The sequence below is a fragment of the Gymnoscopelus microlampas genome (assembly GCF_963454915.1).
Source record: "Gymnoscopelus microlampas genome assembly, chromosome: 21".
Classification (NCBI taxonomy): domain Eukaryota; kingdom Metazoa; phylum Chordata; class Actinopteri; order Myctophiformes; family Myctophidae; genus Gymnoscopelus; species Gymnoscopelus microlampas.
In genome coordinates, this window is record NC_139958.1 from 21481024 (window position 1) to 21503018 (window position 21995).

General features: G+C 39.9%; 1 protein-coding gene across 1 annotated transcript in view; it reads left to right on the top strand.

Moving 5' to 3' along the window:
- The first annotated feature begins 4446 nt into the window (after positions 1–4446).
- The window catches only part of ric1 (RIC1 homolog, RAB6A GEF complex partner 1), a 48372-nt gene continuing 30823 nt past the window's right edge, over positions 4447–21995 (top strand). Inside the window, exons 1-2 of the mRNA XM_084046552.1 lie at positions 4447–5195; positions 11757–11864. Of these exons, the coding sequence (XP_083902678.1) occupies positions 5055–5195; positions 11757–11864 (249 nt within the window). The 5' untranslated portion in view covers positions 4447–5054. The remainder of the gene's footprint in view (positions 5196–11756; positions 11865–21995) is intronic.

Sequence of the window (21995 nt, forward strand, 5' to 3'; positions counted from 1 at the left end):
TGTGATTTTGTAGATCTGCTATTTTCAAACGCCGACAGTTTAAAGAGATCATGTAAAGTTGCTTCTTTTGGGCTTGTTGTCCTAGTCCTGATTGCTTATTTCTCTAATAAAATATGGCAACATTGATCAGGTGTGGTCATTTAAATACAAATAATAACACATTTTACTGCATGTGTTCTGATGGACGTTACGATGTCTGTAGTAGAATCCTATTAAATCTACTTGAATTCAACTGAACGCCGTTGGCAACGTTACTGTAACATGAAATCAAATAAGAGTTTTAAACTTGCTCAGTTAGATTCAGTGGTTGAAGAAGTATCGTCAAGTATTGGCATCAAAATGTACTTAAAATACCAAAAGTAAAGAAGATCTACTTTTAAATTGGAAATACTCCACTAAAAGTAAAAAATACCTCAACATTGTACTTACAGTACTTGATTGATTACATGTACTTAGTTACATTACACCACTGGTTAAATTCATATATTTGTTTGTGTTTTCTGATGACCCTAACTGAATTATTGGGTTGTGATGACCTGGTTTAAAAACAAAAACAAAAAAAACCCAGATAAACGGACTGTTTTATTTAGAAAACTGTAGAATAATTTGTCATTATGCATGCAAACAAACTTCGTCAGTTTGGCCTGGGTTGTTGTGCATTTGGCACCTATCCGCAGAGACCAGACGCTGTTTGTCAACAGGGGAAATGTAACTATGCCACAGCAACGATTTGTCTACAGCTATTTCTGCAGTGTGGAGTCATCATGAATCTAACTTAGATATTAATATGCCATACGCGTAATTCCGATTCTTAGACGTTTGTTTGTTACTACCTAAAGGGTTAATAATATTAATATTAATAATAACTCGGACTAAGAGGAATTTCCCACAGGAATTTAAGCAGTGCCAGTGACATAGCTACCTCTGCTGGCTGAAATGTGCCATTAGTAGGCTACCTGACATGCTTGTGTTTTGTCCATGACAGCCAATCGTTGTCAGTCTCCTGCCAGCCACTGTCCCCTTCCTTCTGTCCTCCACTTAACAGGTTGACTAGGTTCAACAGATGTTTCATAGATCAGCAGGGAACAGCTATAGGGTACTACTAAGTCATTGTCACTGGGAATTATGCTGTGACTAATTTTCTCAGGTAAGTAGCCAACAACATTCTTGTAGATTATTATAGATTTGTGGTTTTAAACAAGGTTTACTTAGGTTATGTATGTATCTTAAATAGTAAACTGGGAAAACTATGATTCATTTTTGTCTATTGCATTTTGATTTATATTACGATCTCTATGTTCATATTAATAATTAATAACACTTTAATCAATACAAAACCAGAATATAAAACGCAAATGCAATGCAAAACCACATTAAGGCATACATGACACCAGACGTGTTAAATACAAATACAAAATAAAATTCACCCTTGTAAATAAAATATAATTACCAAGACACATACATTTTCTAGACCCACTGACCCTTAAAATATTCTTAATAGGCTACTGTAAGGCAGCTATATTTGGTTTCAGGGTTTGTTGCAAATGCAATGCTGTAAACCAGATAGGGGTAGTATTGTGTTACTTCACGTTTGACAGCAATACAAGAAAGGTTACTATGCAGTAAAGTCCTCAGGGTTAATGTATCCATTTGCACACTCAGAGAACTGAACACACACAGGATTTTACAGTGTACAGATGTATAAGGTGAAGCTGTAGAATAACTGTGAAATGATCTTCATCAGCGCTGTCCAATGTAGCTGACTGGATTGTGTCTTGTTGTGGGCCCTCAAAGAAGGACAGCTCAACAGCAGGATGACTGTCCAAAAAGGGTAGGCCACTCGCTGTGGGGCTAATGTTTATAATGCCAATCCAGAGGATTCTCTTGTCGGTTGAATTGTCTTGTCTTCTCCCTTTTGCAGGAGGAAATGTATGGACAGTCTCTAATGAAGAAATGCAATCCAATCAAAACTTTACCAGCCCCAATCATTCCTAAGTCCATCTCGACATGATAAGCGAAGGAGTTGCACTCATGATTTCTTCACTTTGTAACTGGATGTTTGAAATATAGAATGTGCTGTGTGTACTTGTAATAATGATGACTTATCTATAAAGTCCCTTTTGAGGATTTGGATACTGTCTGATGATTAACGTGCATAGGATTATTTGTGATTAAATTATGTTCATTGGAAATGTTGAAAACAGCTGTTTCTCACATACCCATTTAAAAGGTGAATCAAAATCAAAAGAAACAGAATATGTAATGATGTATTTTTTTGCCCATAGTACTACCAGTTGATAATAGAAACATTAATATGATAACAAGTCGGCTTCATTACAACTATGTAAAATTGACTAATTAATGGGAACTGATATTGTAATTTGCCATTTATGTATTTAGGGTTCATCAATGGCAAAAAAAAGAAAAGAAAAAAAGATGTACATGACAGGTATAATTAATTTAAAATACAACGATTTACATGACTTAAATTAATAAAATATTCACACATGGATATAGCTGGTCAGTCAATTTTAAATTTGATTTGTTGAACATAATCTATTGATGCATTTCACCTCTGTTGGCCTTCGGACTGCATCCGAAGGAGGAATTTAACACCCTGCTGTTGTGCCGATGCAATGAATGATTTATCAGCAGCAGAATTGATAGGAACCTTGTGCTTCAGATAAGTAAAGTAATTCCAAGATGTGTCCATTTCTACTTATAGTTCAATAAGTTTTCACAATAGTGATGATGCAACTGTTGTAGCATATAGGGTAGGCTTACTTAAAAGGGCTTCCAGATAGGATGATAAGCCAAACCTTTTGGCCTTTTATTGTTTGTGCATGTCATGTGCGATATGTGATACAGGCAACCTGATAATGCCATATGACACCCTTTTTATTCCAAGCTAAATCAACACGATTGTACAGAACAGACCCTTACATAATCCCACAGAACAGACCCTTACATAATCCCACACAAACTTACATTTCCATCCCCTAATTATAAACCGACGATTACAGTATAAAAAAAGGCAAATTCATGTACATATAAACACTTATTTGTCTCCCCCAGTTCTAACCTCATATCCTCTCAGTATCATAGTCATAACTGCTGTTGTAAGCTCCATTTGAAAAAGAGTGGTCTGTTTTAATAACGTGACCCTCGACTTTGCAAAGGCACAATGAATGAACATTGTCACCTTCATTTGTCAATTTGAGGTCTAGCCATATCCACATTCGCTATCACCTGAAAAATATGACACTGAATCATAACTACTCGAAAGACTTGTGTGATGGATCTGAATTCTGTCAGCCATGAGAACCACCTACAGTATAATGTTCCTTGTACACAGAATGTAGGCTAGATGAATAACTGGGACTACGAACCAATAGAGTCATACATGGAGCTCACCAGACAGCAACTTTACTCAAAGGGTGACTGCTGATCCACTTGATATGAAATGAAGTTGAAGGAAAATGTCAACTTAATAGTTTATTGTCACATCACCAGTTTACACCAGTTATAAAGCAGTGGGTAAAATGTTTTAGTTCAAACTTCCTACACATTGCAATTACATTTTAAATACAGAATAAAAATAAGAGTCGAAAAATATGCAAAAAGTATGAAGCTATATACTGTATACAAGGTACAGGAATGGTACCGTAGTATCTATGTGATGAAATAGACAGTTTTCCATTGGCAAAATGTCAAAAATGAAGATGTATACAGTCAGATATACAAATGTTTTGCCTTTCTGTCAAGCCCGAGAACACCATTCAAAACTGAATAGAACATGGTGGCCGTGTCCATTGAGTTCAATGAAGAAGTGGTGCCATGTTATATTCGATTCCTCAAGCTATATAGCACCTTTTATCCGTGTTTCACAAAGTATGTATGTTACATTCACACACACAGAAGGAAGGAACTGGCCCTGGGGGTTCAGTGTCTTGCTCAAAGATGCTTCCACATAATGCCAGGAGGAGGATTGAACTGGTTCCAATGTCAATGTGGCTGCTTTAGGTCCTGCCATCCAGCATAGCCTGTATGACATACATATATAATCAAGGTTTACTTGTCACACACTATTCATACACGTACAAGCAGTGAAATGCAAGTAGTGAGGTTCAACAATACTAAGCCACAACAACACACAATGAAAAATAATCATTACACCGTATATAATAATAAATACTGTATGTACACACGCACACACGCACACGCACGCGCGCGCGCGCACACACACACACACACACACACACACACACACACACACACACACACACACACACACACACACACACACACACACACACACACACACACACACACACACACACACACACACACACACACACACACACACACAGCCGTTGACCAATGACGTTACATTGGTCACCAGTAGATGTCAGCAACGAGCTCTGGTTTGACTTCAAATTAGCAGGAAAATGACGTCGGATGTCAACATCTCGTTCGACGCAAACTTCTCCGGGATTAGCCAATCAGATTTGAGCCAGTCAGACATGCTAAAGATGGCGTCGGCGAGAGACACAGAAGAGAAAACAGAGTCCTTTACCGTTATTAAAAACAAACGCTGTTATTTTCTTTGTCTGCAGAACTGATACAACAATAACACCGGGAATTATTCGACCAACCGGGTTCGTTTCATGACGCATTTTCGCTCTGTGTTATTTTAGTTAGTTGTAATCCTTGCACGCTTTTTTTTCCTCGGGCATAATATACCCCGTCCCTTGGACAGCTCATCGGCTAGAAGTTGGCAAGGGAATGTTAGCTTCTTGGCTAGCATTGTAGCTCTGCTCAGGATCTTTCCTCGGCGTTCATGGATTGATAGCGGGGACCACCCAATTGTCGACATCCTCGGCTTTGTTTGTTTTTGTTTATAACAACACGGCAACGCTTTCATGAACCGCACGGACTAAACAACGCCGTTTGGGAATACGGACCACCACAGGGACCACTGCTCTGCTGGGCTGGCATTGCGACACTATTCTCCGTGTCGATGTGGATGATTCAGTGACTACTAACTGTCCGTCATGTATTTTCTAACTGGCTGGCCCCGGAGGCTGCTGTGTCCCCTGCGAAGCGAAGAGGAGCCCTTCTACGTCCAGCCGAGCTCCCACAGGTTCTACTTCGCCGTGTTGTCAGAGACCCAGCTCAGCGTCTGGTTCAGTCGGGTAAGCAGAGAGAGAGAGAGCGAGAGGCCAGGAGGGGTGATGCTCTTTGTGGCGTTACACACTAAAGATCCTCACTGTGTAATGTTAGTGTTTAATAATAATATTAGCCTTGGATCTAACCTGGGATCAAGGCTATCGTTAGCTCCATAAAGAACCTCTCACTGAGGTTCTTTATGGAGCTAGGCTATCGTAGATGTATTGTTTTAATCGGTTTTTACATTCGCACATCTATGAGTAAAAGTCAGACTCTATAAATACATCTATGATAGTCTTGATCCAAGGCTAATAATACCTATACGTTACGGATTGTAGCTTTAATGTAACTGAAAGTGAACCAAAATTTTTATTTGTACATGGATACTTTAACACTGAGGATTGTACTGTGTACTTTTGCAAACGTGAGAGTCGGTGTCAGTCACTACTGTAACTGTTTTTTACATGCAATGCACTGCTTTCCTGACTATCCATGGAATCCACGCATAGGACACGTCTTGGTACTTATATGACCCCCTGACCCCTTGAGTGCTGTTTCATAAACATGAAGGCTGTTTTGCATTGTAGCTCTTTGAGCATTAAGATTCGTATGTCACAACATGATTTACACCAGATTGGAATACCTAGTATACACTGTGAGTGAGAGTCTTAATTTCTTAACTATCCCTAACACTAACAGAGGCTTTTTTACATAGTAATTTAAGTCTATGAGGTGATTTATTTGCCTGAGCTTGAGTAGTAAACAAAGGTCAATTAATCACCACTTGTAAGAACCAGGCCAGCCTTGACCCTGGCACACGCAGTATCATGGTAAGACTACTTTTTTATGTATAGATGCATCAAGGATGAGGAAATCAGGTCCAGTGATTGCTATCATGCTATGTGAATTAGCATTTAGGCCACATTTTGACATTTCTTTGAACAGGTCAGGTTTTGGTGATCTGACGTGGAGCGTGTCACGGTCACAGTGACCACACAGGGAGGGTGACCATCAGCAGACACTTAATTTGATTATCTGTCTGATGGACCCAAAATGTATTTTTTTAATACTCTGTGATATTTTAGTGTGTAGCAGCCCATGGATGCCAATTGGAGAATCAACAACTTGCCTGGGAAAATGGCCTTCTCAGGAATGTGGAGGGAAACACCTCCATCTCTTTTAACACACACACACACGCACGCACACACACACACACACACACACACACACACACACACACACACACACACACACACACACACACACTGCTGCACGGATAGTAAACACTTAGACAATCTACACTAGACAGTCTCTAAACAAGTACATAAAAGCCTTTCTATTTGCACTTTGTATGCTATTATTTGGACAACAAAACTCGCCCAAGTTAACCTGGCAAGCTTTAGTGAGCACTGACAGCCATGCTGAATACTCGGCTACCTTCCTTCGTCATAGTTTCATCATATGTGTATGTCAGTGGAGAATCTCCCTCTTTTGTGCCTCCATGATTATCAGCCATCATCTCCCCCAAGGTCTTTTCTCTATAATCCCATCTCTCCTCGAGCAACCCAGCACTGGCCGGGCCACTTCAGTGTAGGTGCTATCACTAATCCGTGTAACACAGCAGCTTAGCCGTGTAGCCATTCAGCTCCATCACCGTGCCACCCAGACACAGCTGTCTGAATGGATTGGAAACTGCTGAGGATGTAGAAGGAACAGAGGCATATTGTGTGTGTGTGTGTGTGTGTGTGTGTGTGTGTGTGTGTGTGTGTGTGTGTGTGTGTGTGTGTGTGTGTGTGTGTGTGTGTGTGTGTGTGTGTGTAATATTTACAAATGCAACAATGCATGTGACTGTCGTTTGTGTGCATGCATGTATGTGGGTGGCGTGGCGTGTGTGTTTACGTAATCCTTACAGCTCTCATGGGATTTTTTTCAGTTACACTGAGCCTGTGAATGTAGGTACTAGGTAGGCCTAGTTGTTACATAGTATGGGAAATGGGAGAGGAGGGGTCAAGTCACAGTTTCCCCCATGCATTCCCAGTTTAAGCTCAGTGGAAATGTGAGTCTTCTAGGTCATATGGGGTAACGCGCTTAGATCTGTCATCCACATATAGATTGAGTTTGCTCTGGTCAATAATTCTACTAGGGTCTGTGTACTGTAGATCTATATTTGACTGCCTATTTATAGGGCTGAGGATTGAGATTTCTGAAATGAAATATAAAAAGCCATGTAAAAACATTTTGTATATTTTGGGAAACATTTTTACTGTATATCTGAAGGCCAAGCAGCCTAGAACTTGATTTATCAGTATGTAACTTCCTCACACTAGACCATACCCGGTCGACGCATCCGTGGGGGGATATGCGCACATGATCTGGCAACCCGGGAGGCAGTTCGTCCCATAGCTGGGCAGGCCCGTAACCATGGCGACAGTGTTTTACACAAAAACGCTAATAAGAAGCTGAGATTTGATGAAATTGAAAAACGGGCTTCACAGTTAAGTTCAGATGGTAATGGTCAATGGCTGTGTGCAAAATCAGAGCAATTGCTCCAGCCACTGAGGAGAACCGGGTAGCTTCACGTACTCACCTACTCCCACTACAGACAGCTTCACCACTACAGACAGAGGTTACTAGAATTATAGTAGGATAGTAGGATACGTCTTTTTATGTCACTGGTCCTCACCCACTCAACTTCCTGTGAGCTACTTCCAGAGCAGGCAGAAGGTTACAGTAGCTCCAGAAACAAACCATGAGTTACAATACGATTGTTAAAATTTTACAAAAAAACTACTCACAATATTCCATATCAAAATCTGTGACCGCCTAGGACTAGGGATATTGGACTAGGGATGTTATCCCAGTCAAAAACAGTCTTTCCACAGGTATATGTGGAGATACGAAGGTAATCACAGCTCTCACCTCACGCTGCTAAGTTCATGTTAGAGCATATTAGCAGCACAGCATTGGGCCAAAAAAAGGCTTTAAAAGTATGACTAGTTCCTGTTCGTGTAAAATTTGAGCTATGCTGATAATCAGAATTTGTGTCTTAATTCAACACTTTACATACTTTTAGACAGGCCTAATAACTCATTTTATATATTGACCAGATGCTTTTGGTCTGATGGCATGAAATAAGAGTGGCAGTTAAACTTTATAACATGAAACATCTAAACTAAGTGGAGTGCACTACTCTGTGAGATAAAGATCCCTGCAAGATCAGTCGTTTATTAACCACTTTCATGTCATTATAGATGAACATTTTCAATGATTTAATTTTTTTTTTTTTAAATAGCCGGTCTACAAGCTCACGTCGCATTGCAACAAATTCGCGAGCTTGTAGATTGGCTATTATCACCAATGAGCATTATAAGATGGCACCGTTTCTGTCTATTCACTCTGTGTCTCAGTTAGAGGAGGAATGTGGACAGTTCGGAAACTTAGCCGCAGGTGCCAGTAGGTACGGTTTGGTCATTTCAAACCTGATTTCGAAAATATCTTTCCTTTTTTTTCCTTTTTTTTAAATCGCAAGAACAATAGCTTCCATTTCAGCATGATAACTTTCCAGGAAGAGAAAAGCTGTATTTTCTATTGGCTTGGAATCCCCATCGATGATTGGTCATCGGTAGGAAGGTTTCTGGACTGTCTAAAACCCACCAATGAGCCACAAAGTGAGTAGTCAGAAATACTGTTGTCTTATTGAGCATTAGTGAGGAGCGAGGACCAATTATATGAAGATAAGGTTGAAAATGGGTGAAGTGCTATTTGAAGGAAAGACCCTTGGGCAGTGATATAATTGCCATTATTTTAATCTGTGCTTGAGCTTGAATGAAAAACATGGACAAAGAGGGGGAGGGTTGGAGACCAGTTCTCTCCTCCCCATTCTAGTCAAGCTCCACACACTACCAAACATTCAACCAGCCGTTGACTCATTACAGTGAAATATTGTATGGCCTTCTACCCAGGAGGAGTAATCAGATATATATTTTTTTACTCTTTGTGTAGTTTCTCTCCATCCATATTCATATCCCCATTTCTGTCCTCTAGCTGTCTTGCTCGGTCGGAATCTCACCAAAGTTGTCGTATGCTCAGGGCGACAAAATGAAATTCTTTGTGGCACCCTTGAGGTTTTATTTCTGCATAAATTAAATTGTAGCGTTTGAGTTTAAATACAATCTAACTGCTAATTGAATAATATCCTAGGCTTATTTAAAATATGAGTTTTAGTTATTAGACTGGTGCTAGATTGTTGAGTCAGATCCCGATTCATTGACCACTGGTTTTACCCATATTTTGAAAGAAAATCGTGAAACCAATATGAAAAACTTAGATATGATATTTTTTTACATTTTACAAACGAATACAAATCAACACAAACCACCTTTTGATAGATTAAACATTTAAATTAAATATTAAATTCAGTATGGAAAGAACGTTTAACTTTATTTGTACAATGAACAAGCACACATGTAAATATTAAATAAACATTATTTTATTTAACCACTTCTAAGCCCTGTTAGAGCTGATCTCTAAGCTCACAATGCATCGCAAGTTTTTAATTTTTATTTGAAAAAGTTAGAAAATGTTCACCTATAATGACATGCCTGGTTGAAAGTGGTTTTAAAGTGATTCACTGTCTCTCTAGCTCTTTAGTAAACAGAAAATGCATTTTCAGGTCAGGATGCCATTTATATCCAATCAGGAGAGAGAACTCATACAGGATACCAAATAAACAAGTGAAATTGGAAGTGATGACACAAAGAAATGAGTAGACACATTTTAAACTGGAAAACTATAAATTTGAAGCTGATAAATGGGTACTGTTTTCTGATTGGATGAAATTGCCAACCCACCAGATTTCCCCCCCCTGTTTTATTAATGAGATGGAGAGACGAGGAGACCCCTGTTATTGAACAAACACACTATAGCAATGATTATTATTTTACCAAAAGAAACGTTTGGTTTAGCACAAAAATATCACTTACAGGCAGCACCTTAACAGCAATATAGGCTGTTTATTTTCCTTCTACCCATAGTAGCATAGACTCACTAGTGCACAGTTTTCCTTGGCAGTTGGCACCATCAAGTTTTAATTGTATGAAACAGATACTGAGGGTTGCAATTACTGGGGCTGGTGTCACATTACAGTGATAGGGGTAAGAGATAAATATACGATGGCTTGAGTTGCATGGGATCATGCTCTTTCGCAAGTACGTCCTAATTTTCATGTAAGATCAAGAAAGATCTGATGCTGATCCTATAGTTTGTTTTTCCCATCCTGGAGTCGAAAGAATAGCCATCAATTGGCAATGAACTGATTGTGCTTTTCATGGGTACTTCCTTCCCTGCAGAGGAAATAAGTAATCTGGATAATCAATATAGGTACTTACACATTATCACTATTTGTCATGATGGGCTATTTTAATAGTTTTTTGTGGAGTGTGCTTTTCTAGTCTTGCACCGTGCACGCCACACAGCCCACAGTTTCTGATGCATTGGAAAAATGGGGATCCTTTAAATGGCTAACATTAGTCCTGTGAAATATTATACCAACAATAAATGACTGCTGCAGGGCTGTGAAGCTATAGTTTTGATACTGATCATGTTGCCTCTCACCCTATAACAACCATACCACAAATATGAAGGCTGTACTGCTCAACAAGAAAGCAGTGATTGGCAATAAATGTTTTCCTTCTAGATATTTAATATTAAGTGTCAACTAATCAAATGTTAATGTTTATTTGATGCTGTTGTCTTGGCTCTAGAGCACATGTGAACCAAAAATGACTTTTGCCTTCTTGTGCCAAAGGCATCCAAGATAACTATGAATGCTCAAATGCATTTTTGTTCTGTCCAAGATGCTGGGAGACATTGTCAGTTTTGGTTCATTGCTTGGATACACTGCCACTATCCACAAGAAAAGTTTTAATCTGTGGTTGCAAAAGTATACTTTATTTCCCTGTGTCTGTCAAATTTGTCCCATATTCAAATGGATTGATTATGTATTATGGTTAGCATTTTGCTGTGCTCAGAGTTCATCCGTCACCTTGAAGGTTCACGTCCTGGTCCATGTTGTTGTGATTCCTCATCACACCAGATGCAAAATCGAAATGTATGAAATAACAAATGTTAATGTCTCAATGAAAACTATCTGTATATACAGTTTATTAATTGTTTACATGATGAGTATTTAGTAAATTTTAGTAGGGGCCATTTAACCGTTTAGTCGGCTAGCCACAGACATTCCTTCCATAGATCACAATTTACTAGCTGATGGCAAGACAAGGGAAAAACAAGGATTTGTCTTGCTAAAGAAGCATTGGAGTGGCAAGCTCAGTTTGTCAAACTGTAGCTGTCACTCCTAAAAGAAGCATTGGTGTGCGTGTGGAAAGCTCAGTTAATCAAACTGTAGCTGTCACACACATAATCTTCATTTGACATGTTACATGCAGTTTACATGTAATTGGAATGTACACCCAGGTGTATAATGTATGAAATGGAGTATCCTTTGAAGCATATGTCCTCTTTATGTTCTGTGTGAGCGGTTATTCTTTATGTATCTAAATTATATTTTTCATTTTCTCCCCCAGCCCAGTGTCCTGATTGTCAGCTATATTGAGTCTGCAAAAGCTGCAGCACAGTTTGGCTTCTACCAGCAAGCAGAATGGAAACCAGACGACTCCATGATAGCCGTGGCGGTGAGTACACCATTCTTTTGTCTTGCTGTGAGCCACAAACTTGGATTTCTGCTCTTCTTTTACACTCATGCTATTTTCCTACTCCTACCTCTTTCTCTGCTGATTATCATGGGAATCGTGTGTCTTGACTAAGCCCTATATACTTAGTCTTACAGCGAATAATGAAATTAGCTTATCTACTATAAAAAAAATGCGTTTGTTTGTAGATCTGCTATTTCCGTTATTTCTTAATACAAAAATGTAAATAAACATTTTAGAAAATTCTTAAAAATGTTTGAAATTATTTTTGCCTTAACCCATTTTGGGCGGGAACCCCTATTTGTAACTATACCTTGACATACCCAAAATAGGAACACCAGGGTTAAATTGTATTTTCAAAATTTCAGGTCTTGAAAACTCACATCCCAAATGACTATTGATCAAGGGGGCCTCATTGATTGTGATCGCTCAAAACAAGTGCGATCACCAAGCAAACAAGTATGAACAACCAAGTAATGATGTGGACCATGTCAGCCCTGTTTAGCAGTGACCTGACCCCAGGTTTTGTGTGACAGACGACCTGTGACCATAGTGTGGTTATATTGGGTCCAACATGGGTTTAACCCACGTTCAGTGTCCTGTGTCAAACCCAGGTTTTGTGTTTGAATGTGGTAATGGTATCCTTCAGCTATGGCCCTTTTCCTCCAACCCCGTTCTTTTGTTAAATGCTAACAAGACACAGGTGTTTTCTGGGGAAATGAGAGAAAAGCAGCGTTGCTAAAAAGGTTGTGTTTGGATGTATTATGTATTTAGGGCGTTTTGTATTTTAGCTGCTTGTCTGCTGTAAAATTATGGGAGAGAATGAAAATGTACATATGTTTATAGTGAGGCTAAGTGAGTGATATTGTTTTGTTAAAGTGTAAGTGTTAAATAAGTGTTAATAGCTCTATTCTGAATAGTACTCATTGCTATAGAGCAGGGGTTCTCAAACCTTTTTATACCACAACCCCATTTTATGGGACACAGCTGAGTCTGCTGGGTTCGATTCTAGATTGGGGCACGCTACAATGTAAACTGAAGCATATTAGCCTAAATATGTTGCCAGAACCACCAAAGTTACTTAATCCAGCTCTCGATTTTATCTTTGGCCACCGACCATGCGTTCTTCTCCATCCCTGGTGGCAGCTGTTGCTGGTCGGGTTGTCTGTGACTGTGACTCTGTGAGCATGACCTGCCCGTCGGTAATGTTACATCGCGATCCGTAAATTGAACGGTTTGTTGACTCAAATGCTGGGGCTTATTGTGTTTGCTGGCACACAGGCTACAACAGGTAAAATTTACACAGTCACTGACTCCTCCCGTGGTCCATGTATTTACCCTCTCACCCTCGGAGTTACAAAACTCGGCACCCGGCACTCGCTCATATTGAACTTCATTCCTGCTATAGGCTTTAACTGGCTATATCGAACAGATATCAGTTCTCTCTTCCTCTACAAGGGCGTGTGTGTGTTGTCTTTCCTGTGTTGCTGCTGGTTCTCTGTATGTGTATGAGGAGTCAAGTGAGAGTCTTCACACTGGTCACGACGAGTCAACTACTTAAAAATAAATTCGATTGCCAATGCACGACCCCAACAGCACCTTCCCGCGACCCCACTTTGGGCCGCGACCCATAGTTTGAGAACCGCTGCTGTTTGTTCAGTAACAGGAGTCTCCTTGTCTCTCCTGCTCTTTGGTAAACAGAAAACACATTTTCAGGTCGGGATACCAATTGTATCCAATCAGGAGAGAGAACTCACACAGGATACAGGATAATCAAGTGAATTCGGAAGTGATGACACAAAGAAATGAGCTGACAAAATTTGAACGGTAACACTATAAATGTAAGGTGATAAATGGGTAGTCTGTCCTGATTGGATGAAAATATATCTTCTGTTTATTAAAGAGCTGGAGAGACAGGGAGATTCCTGTTACTGAATAAACACTCTATAGCAATGATTATTATCAGAATATAGAACAAAAAATATCACTTACCCTACCTTAAGTCGTTTTTTGTTTAAGTTGATTAAACAACGGCTCGTGGCCACTGTGGCAACTGGCAAAGGCAATTAAGTCTGTGACTTAATGTCTGGGAAAAGTAAAGTAGGTGTAAGTTCTAGGTGTAAGTGGCCTAGAATAGATAATATGGATTTCAGGCTCCAATTTCACTATTATCTGCAGCTTAGCAGCAGTAACAAGGGCCAATTTGTGGGAACCTCTACCCACGGTCCATTATTACAGAATTATGCAGTTTGAGTGAACTATCGTTGCTTAATGATCTAACTCAGTGGTTCCCAATTGGTGTGCCAAAGCAAAGCACACTGATAAACTATGAGACAAATAAAGCAGATCTGAAAGAGTGAAACTGAGAAATGTGCGGACCAAGCAAAGTTGCAACTCGGATCCGTTTTACTAAGTATAGAGAGTGTTAAGTGGTTCACATAATAAATGTCACCTCAGTTGGTGTGTTTTACTGTACATGTAAACACAACGTCCCTTGTCCCTCAAGGTTTTTATATTGGAGTGGGCACTACGGCACCAAGTGCTAATATGTCTGAAAAAACATAGGCTATATCAATGTAAATACAAATAACAAAAAAACATTGTACACAGTGAAAAAATAACTTTACAACCCTGAGGCTAATTTGCAGCATGCTAGTTAAATGTGCATCTGTGTGTGTTAGCTATTCTAAAGACAGGAGGAGAATACTCCTCATCCAATCTAAAGTCTGCATTTTGTAAACAAAAATGAAGTTTGATACATCTCTTGGGCTTACTCCTGTTTATGTAAGGATTATCTCCAAATCTAATGACTTCATCACAGTCATGTCTTGGATACACTACACACCCAACACGTAAATTATTATGTCCACAAACAATATATCTTTGGCTGTCGGGCAGAAACCTCCAATCTCCAGTCCATATTCTAACTGTTTGTGTTTTTTCGTCACACACAAGCATCAAAAGTAGCAGATCCTCGTGCCGCGTTTTGAGCTTGTAGATCTGCTACTTTTGATATTTTTGAATGAGAAAATAATGGTTTCGGACATATGAGGTTTCTACCCGACAGAGACTATAGAAAGAATGCTCTCTTCCCTATTGACATGTTGTGCTTTTATGAGGGTGAAATCATAGTGATAGCTGAACAGGACCTTGTATTGCAACATCTGGTGTCACAGCTGTGGATGATCTAAGCTGTGGATGATCTAACCTGTGTACCTAACATCCTACTACGTTATTTTTGTATGATTGCATTTACATATGGGCTGGAAATGAACTGTTTGATACAGCTTTGTCTGAAAATGTCATTGGCAATTTGCATTGGCATCGTATCCAGTATGTATGTTTCTGAGTATGCATTGCATACTATAGAGAGAGACTGCATGGATGGGTCATTAAGACTATGAGACACACACACACACACACACACACACACACACACACACACACACACACACACACACACACACACACACACACACACACACACACACACACACACACACACACATTTTCAATCATGTCACACCTGTGTATGAATGTTTTGTGTATATCTACTATATCTGTCTGATTTGGGCCAGGTGACGGGTGCTGCTTTTCCAAAAGTTGAAGCAGATGATGAAAATTGAATGTTGCTATTCGTCATAGCCTATAGGTGACATGATTTTTGGCTGCAAGTATGACTATGATAGATACACATTCACTTTGCAGTGTCTCTAAAAGTTTATCGAGAAGCGTATGTATTAATGCGGGGGGAAATTGTTTTTTAGTTTTTTATAATTGACTAAATCAATCTTAGTAACCACTTAAGCCCTATTTTATACTTTGTCATAAAATGGTGTAGTGCAAAAATACACAAAATGGCCAATGTACAAGATAATTATGTGACGATTATATCTCCACGCTGGCCTTGGGATCCCCCGTTTTAGAAGTAGCTAATATGACCTGGCAAAGGGAAGTCTGGGATTCTCTGCTAGAACGTTACCTCCCACTCTGGATAAGTGGTAGAAGTGAATATTTTTTAAATAATTGATTAAATTACATTAGTTTGATTTGAGGGTGCACCAGTTTGATTAACTGGTGCACCCTCAAAAGATGCCATCCAAAGAATCACACACACACACACACACACACACACACACACACACACACACACACACACACACACACACACACACACACACACACACACACACACACACACACACACACACACACACACACAGTAGCATACAGCATCTGGGATGGAAATTGGAAAATAATCTAAAGTTATGTATTTTTATTGTGCACAAGCTTGCATACAGTGTGTGCTTTTAGGATCCAAGCTGTTTTGCATAGCACAGCTTATTTATCTCAGTTTCATCACATCACCCACATCAGCTATTCTTTTTTATCTTTGGTCTGTCCAGCCACTGTTGTGGTATTTGGACATGAGCTACTGTTTAGAATTCGACGTGGAAGAACACAGCAAGTGTTTCTCCCAAAACACCTCTGTAGTGATCCTGCTGACACATCAGGTGCTGGCCAGCGTCACCAACACACACGCACACGCACACGCACACGCACACACGCACACGCATGCATATGGGGGCAAAAAAGCCTTGGGAAGAGTTTTGAATAATGTCCCACACAATTTGTGTACAGGAAAGTATTGTGGAACCTATATGAAACATCTAAATGACTGGTCTAATTATTAGGCATGGTAAAAAAAAAGAAACAAAAAGAAATGTGTAAATAAAGATTTACCCCTGGCTTTGAAAATTGCCTTTATATCCAACCCTGAAAACTTAAAGATAGAGGATAGAGTCCCGGACCACTGGCCTAGCAGTCCGGGCGCTCCAATGCGACGAAAGGTCGTCGATCCCGACGACCTTTGCTGCGTGTCACTCCCCGCCCCTCTCTCCCCATTTCCTGTCTATATACTGTATACTATCAATAAAAACAGAAAAAGACAAAGTATATATATTTTTGATGAAAGATAGATGGGTAAACCCCTTAAGACAGTATTATGTGGTCTTGCATTCTGCTATGTATAATGAATGTAACTAAAAAAAACACAAAAGATTCACGTGACTTAATAATTTCCTAGAAGAAGCCTGGTGTCCATTCTTTCACTCTTTCTTTCTTTCCGTCCCTTCATCTGTACCTCTCACAGTTAGGCCGAAGTACACATGAATGAATGCTATGAATGTGTCTGGGGAAGCTTTAACTCAGACTGCCCTCCAGACTCTACCGGCCAAGCACACAGCCAGGGTTCATTTTGCGGGGGTGGATGGGGGGCAATCCATGCCTCTGCTTTTGATATCCCCCACTCTGGTCATTCATTTGTTTTATTGCTGCTAGGGATATGTTTTATCCCTGCTTCTGGTCATTAATTACATGCAATTCCTTGGGGGAAATGTATGTAATAAATGATGTTTGTTATTTATGTTTGATAACACAATAAAATTGTATGTTAAAGGCATGAACCCAGGCATCCCTGTTTTGGTAAAAAAATTGCTTCACACATTTTTAACACTTTGTCAAAATGTTTCAGAATTCATCAAAAATGTTACATGTTTTTCTTTTTAACTAATTCACTGCCATTCACTAAATGGCCCAAAAATCGCAGACTGACAGGATTTAGCGATTTTCTTACCTTTTCAAGTAGTCACAAAATATTTAGCTCCAGTATGATCGATACCCTGATGGTTGCTAATCACGGAGGGTTTCACTGTGCCTCTGTGGAAAGAAAAGTCATCGCGATTCCCGTTCGCTTGTTATACCCAGTTGAAAATGTTTTGCTCAAAAATACATAGTAAAACACAGGAGCTGAGATTCAGAATATTTCCCTAATACTTTAACCAGGAAGTGAATGGAGCAGTAAATCTTTGGATCGCGTTATCTCCTGGTTCTGTGTGAAAGAAAAGAATTGGCAGTGTGGGCTTACAAAAAACAGCCGTCAAAAAACGTCATTGGCAGGGAATGAGTTAAAATGTATTATTTACAAAATGGCAAAATAGCAGATTTACTAGGCCAGGACACGATGTATTGGCACCATAGGTGTCGTGAGTATATAGTTCTTAAATGGTTGAGGAAATGTGCCCCCTTCCCTCTGTTTTTTTTTTTTTTTTTTATTTTACTAATTGAGCCCTGCACACAACAGTGCAACAGGGAACAGGTGCAAAAGTTATAAATACCAGAGAATGCACTCTCGCGCTCCTGAGGATCCATGTTGACACAGTTTGGTTCTGACATGTGTTAAAGTCCTGTGGGGATGCGTTTCCCCTTGCAAAAGTGCAGCGTGTTTATAGAGCTCATGTGTGCCGATTTGTGCAGTTCATCACCCATTCACTACAAAGGCTACACCAGATCTATCATTCTAGTGCAGTGCAGAACATCATTGCATAAGACGCTGGCCGCATGTGAACGTGGGCTGCAGCTGTAATTCAGAGGAAGCTTTCATCCTCACGTAATCCTTTAGTCCCTGATACTTCTGATACTCTCCCATATAACGATCCTTGATTTGCCCCGTGAGGGTTTTTTCCCTGCCTTTTGATATTTACTTCTTTTTTTGATGGATTCTTTTTATTCTTAGTGTACTAGATTTGACTGTTTGGGCCTCAAGCTCCAGAGATTTTAGGGTTAGAGAAGGGTACACAGAAAGAGAACCTTGATTCCCAGAGATCATTTTGCAAAAAGATTCAATCCTGCAGAACATGATACTCAATTTCAGCGCTTCTGGTGTGTAGACTACTAGGTGGAAGCATTTGAAAACTGTGTAAGCCAACAGTCTGTCTCGAGAGACTAGGGCTTGAGTTAGGTTTGCCATATTTTCAACCTCCAAAACCGAGACCATAAAATCAATGTGCACGTTCATGCACGCGTACGGCCATTCATGCATGTTCACACACGCGCACATGTATATACACCATAGGTGTTGCATACAGGCAATAACTGATTGACATGCATCACTGTTGAATTTAGACAAGCAATGCTTTGTTCATGTTTTCTGATTGGTTAGGTCTGAGCATGTACATGATAAACGTCCATTTAACCGCTGAAAATTGCTTTTATAATGTTATTGGGTCGAAAACCGGGACAATTTGGTAGTGAATGTTGAAAACCGGGACATATTAGTAGTGTTGTGTTAGAGATATTTGTCGAGACTTGAGACTCACAGCTTGAAATCGAGACAATCCCGGCCAAACTGTGATGCCTGGTCACCCTAGCTTAAGTGGTTGAAAGCTTTTGCTTGACATTGGGGCCACTGGCCAATTATAGCCAATGTGAGAAACTGAGTGACTCCCCATTGTCTGATTGTTTTCAGTTGACATGACTGCATCAAAGTGGCAGAAACTGCTACCCAGCCTCACAGTGCACAGAAGACTGGCAAAAAGTTAAATATGAAAAATAAATAAAATGTTTTGCCAGGGTCAGAATTAGCATATGGCTGCGTCATCACACATCACTGTATACACCCACTAGGGATGGGTGTTTGGGTGTTGTTTTGTAATTAACGTGTTCTGTATTAATACAAATTAACTTCACAACAACATTTACAACAATTAACATTACAAGCCTCAGGCTCAGCCGTAGCAACTGTATCAAATATATTGTGCAGCTGACATCAGTACTTGTATACAGTGAAATAATCAGCCGTCTCATTAATCACAGAGCCTATATGGGGCGCATGCTGCTTTTCCTACCAGTGCAATGTCTACGTTTTATTTGAACAGTGTCCAAATAAAATTAAACAGTCTACTGACTTTCTGGAAATGGTGAAAAAGTGGTTTCCTAGTTGTCTCTTTAACAGCAAACCTTTCAGAGCCAAATGTTTTGTTTATTTTAAAAGCCAAGCCATTGAAAACATATAAAAACAATGGAATAGATCCAAAAGGATACATTTAAATTTAATATAGTGTCTCTGGACCGAGTAGGGGGGTTCAACGTCACTACTAGTGGCGCACGTCGACACTGCACTGGTAGGGAAAGCAGCATGCGTCCCATATTGGAATCAGAAACAACCAGAAATGTGTTAAATGTGTTAAATCCAGAAAAGTCTAAATGACATGCATCATCACCCATCACCACATTCTCCTTGCAACATTTCTTCCACTAAATGTCGAGTCCTTTGTTAATTCATTGTTGGCAGCGCATCCAGAGTTTAACATGCGCTGATGTACGGACTAAATTGTAATCACATTCTATATCAATTAAAATGACACTTTTCTTACAACTTAGTGTTTACAGAAGCCTGGACTTAGGCTTTTTTACAGTTGCAGTGGTTTTCCATAGCTGTCTCTATGGCATTACCATGGTTTAAATGTCTGTATTGTTTATTTACAGCTTGCAAAGAAATGTAGCAATAGGCTGCTGTTTTCACTCTTTGTAAGTTGCTCGCCAGCCAGCCAGTCAGCCACGACTGTTTGGCTATTACCACTCTTTGGCCTCATAGCCACAGAGGGAAAAACACAGATGACTTGAGCTGTTGTGTCTGAAAATCCCGCAGAATTTACATTCCAGAGCCGTAGCATGAGACAGGAGGCTGATGTTGACCCTCTGTCTTCCCATACCTCGCTAGCAGGCTCCGGGTAATTTTACTGGGCTCAAACTGTATATTTAGAGAATTTGAGAAGTGAACAACTGTTCTACTGCACCTGGAATTCCATTGCATTCACATTCTTTGATTGATCCTTTGTCCTTCTGTTTCTTCAAGTATGACGTGTTACATTTTGTATTGACTCCTAACTCCTTGGATAATAACGAGCCAGTCACATATTAATACCCAAGCCTTGTTTTGATGGCTATGTGTTCCTCTCACTAGCTACCTATTATTCCTTCCAAAGAAAAAACAACTTTATACCCTGGCCACTGTGGCCAGTATTCTAATATGGTTGTGGAGACCTTGAGAAGGGAATACGCTGCAATAAACTCCAAATTTTCCCAGGCAGGCAGTAGTTCTCACTGCTACTCCCAGCTGTTTTCCAGATGTTTGGTGGCTCAGACCCACCCACCCTCCAAGCCCAGGGGCGAATGTAATCACCCTACGAAACCAAGGTTAACTTTGTCTTTAGAAGACGGGTGTTTGTCTGTTTGTGCATGTGTGTGAGTAGAGGGAGTTGCTTGTGTGGCAGGAGCCAAAAGAGGATGCTTTTTTTAGCCCCACCACTACCAGAAGGGCTTTGTTGGCAATGTTTGTTGTTCAGGGTCCATCCAACACTTTGATCCTAAACAAAATCTCTTCAAAACTACTGGCTTGATTACCATGGATTTTGCTTTTGCACCCATTTATTTGTTTATATTTGCCATGGGTGAGGGGAGTGATAAAAGCAATGCGACGGTCATAAACCTGTACCGATTGGTCAGCTGCTGTATCTAACATGGAGGTTAAAAGGGCTAAAGTTCCAACACGTGCTGAAGTGTTCATGCGGTATGGCCTCTGGGGACTGCTAACAGGGCTTTTAGACTCGTAGTCTTGTTCAAACAAGGGAAATAACTTCTCTCAATTAATTTATTTTTCCTGTTTGTCTTGTTGGTTTCTGTCCGAGGCCAGATTGTTCCTGTTCTGTTTTTAGACTCTCACTCTGCGACCTTAGCCCCACTATAAAGGAATGAGAAATGGGAACTTGATGCTCAGTACATTCTCATTTACAATCAAGTTTACTCACCAAGTACATTTTTCATAGACCAGTCATTCACTTGGTGGTTGTTGGAGACTGAAATAAGTAGCTTTATAGATGAAAGTCCATTGGTAGCTTTGTAAGGTTCACCACTCTCACTGTAGGATATACATTTATATGTAAGGCAGGCTGGTGTTGTAGTAGATATATTTCAGGTTTGAATGGTTCAATCATAAGTATAGATCAGCTATCCTATCATTGCATACGTATGTATAGTATAGTCCACAATATGATGGACACTTGCAATTTGGATGTTTTTGTGCATAGCACTGTGTCCTTCCCAGGTCTCTGTGGTATCAATCTGGGATTGATAGAAATCTAATTCCACCTTTGTTTTTGCCTCTGCAGGCACCACCTCCTTTTTTGTGTAGAAACAGAAACAGGAACTCGATTTGGCTCCTCCCCTTTCTTAGTCCACTTCCTCCTGGGTCTTCTATGTTCATTCCTACTAACA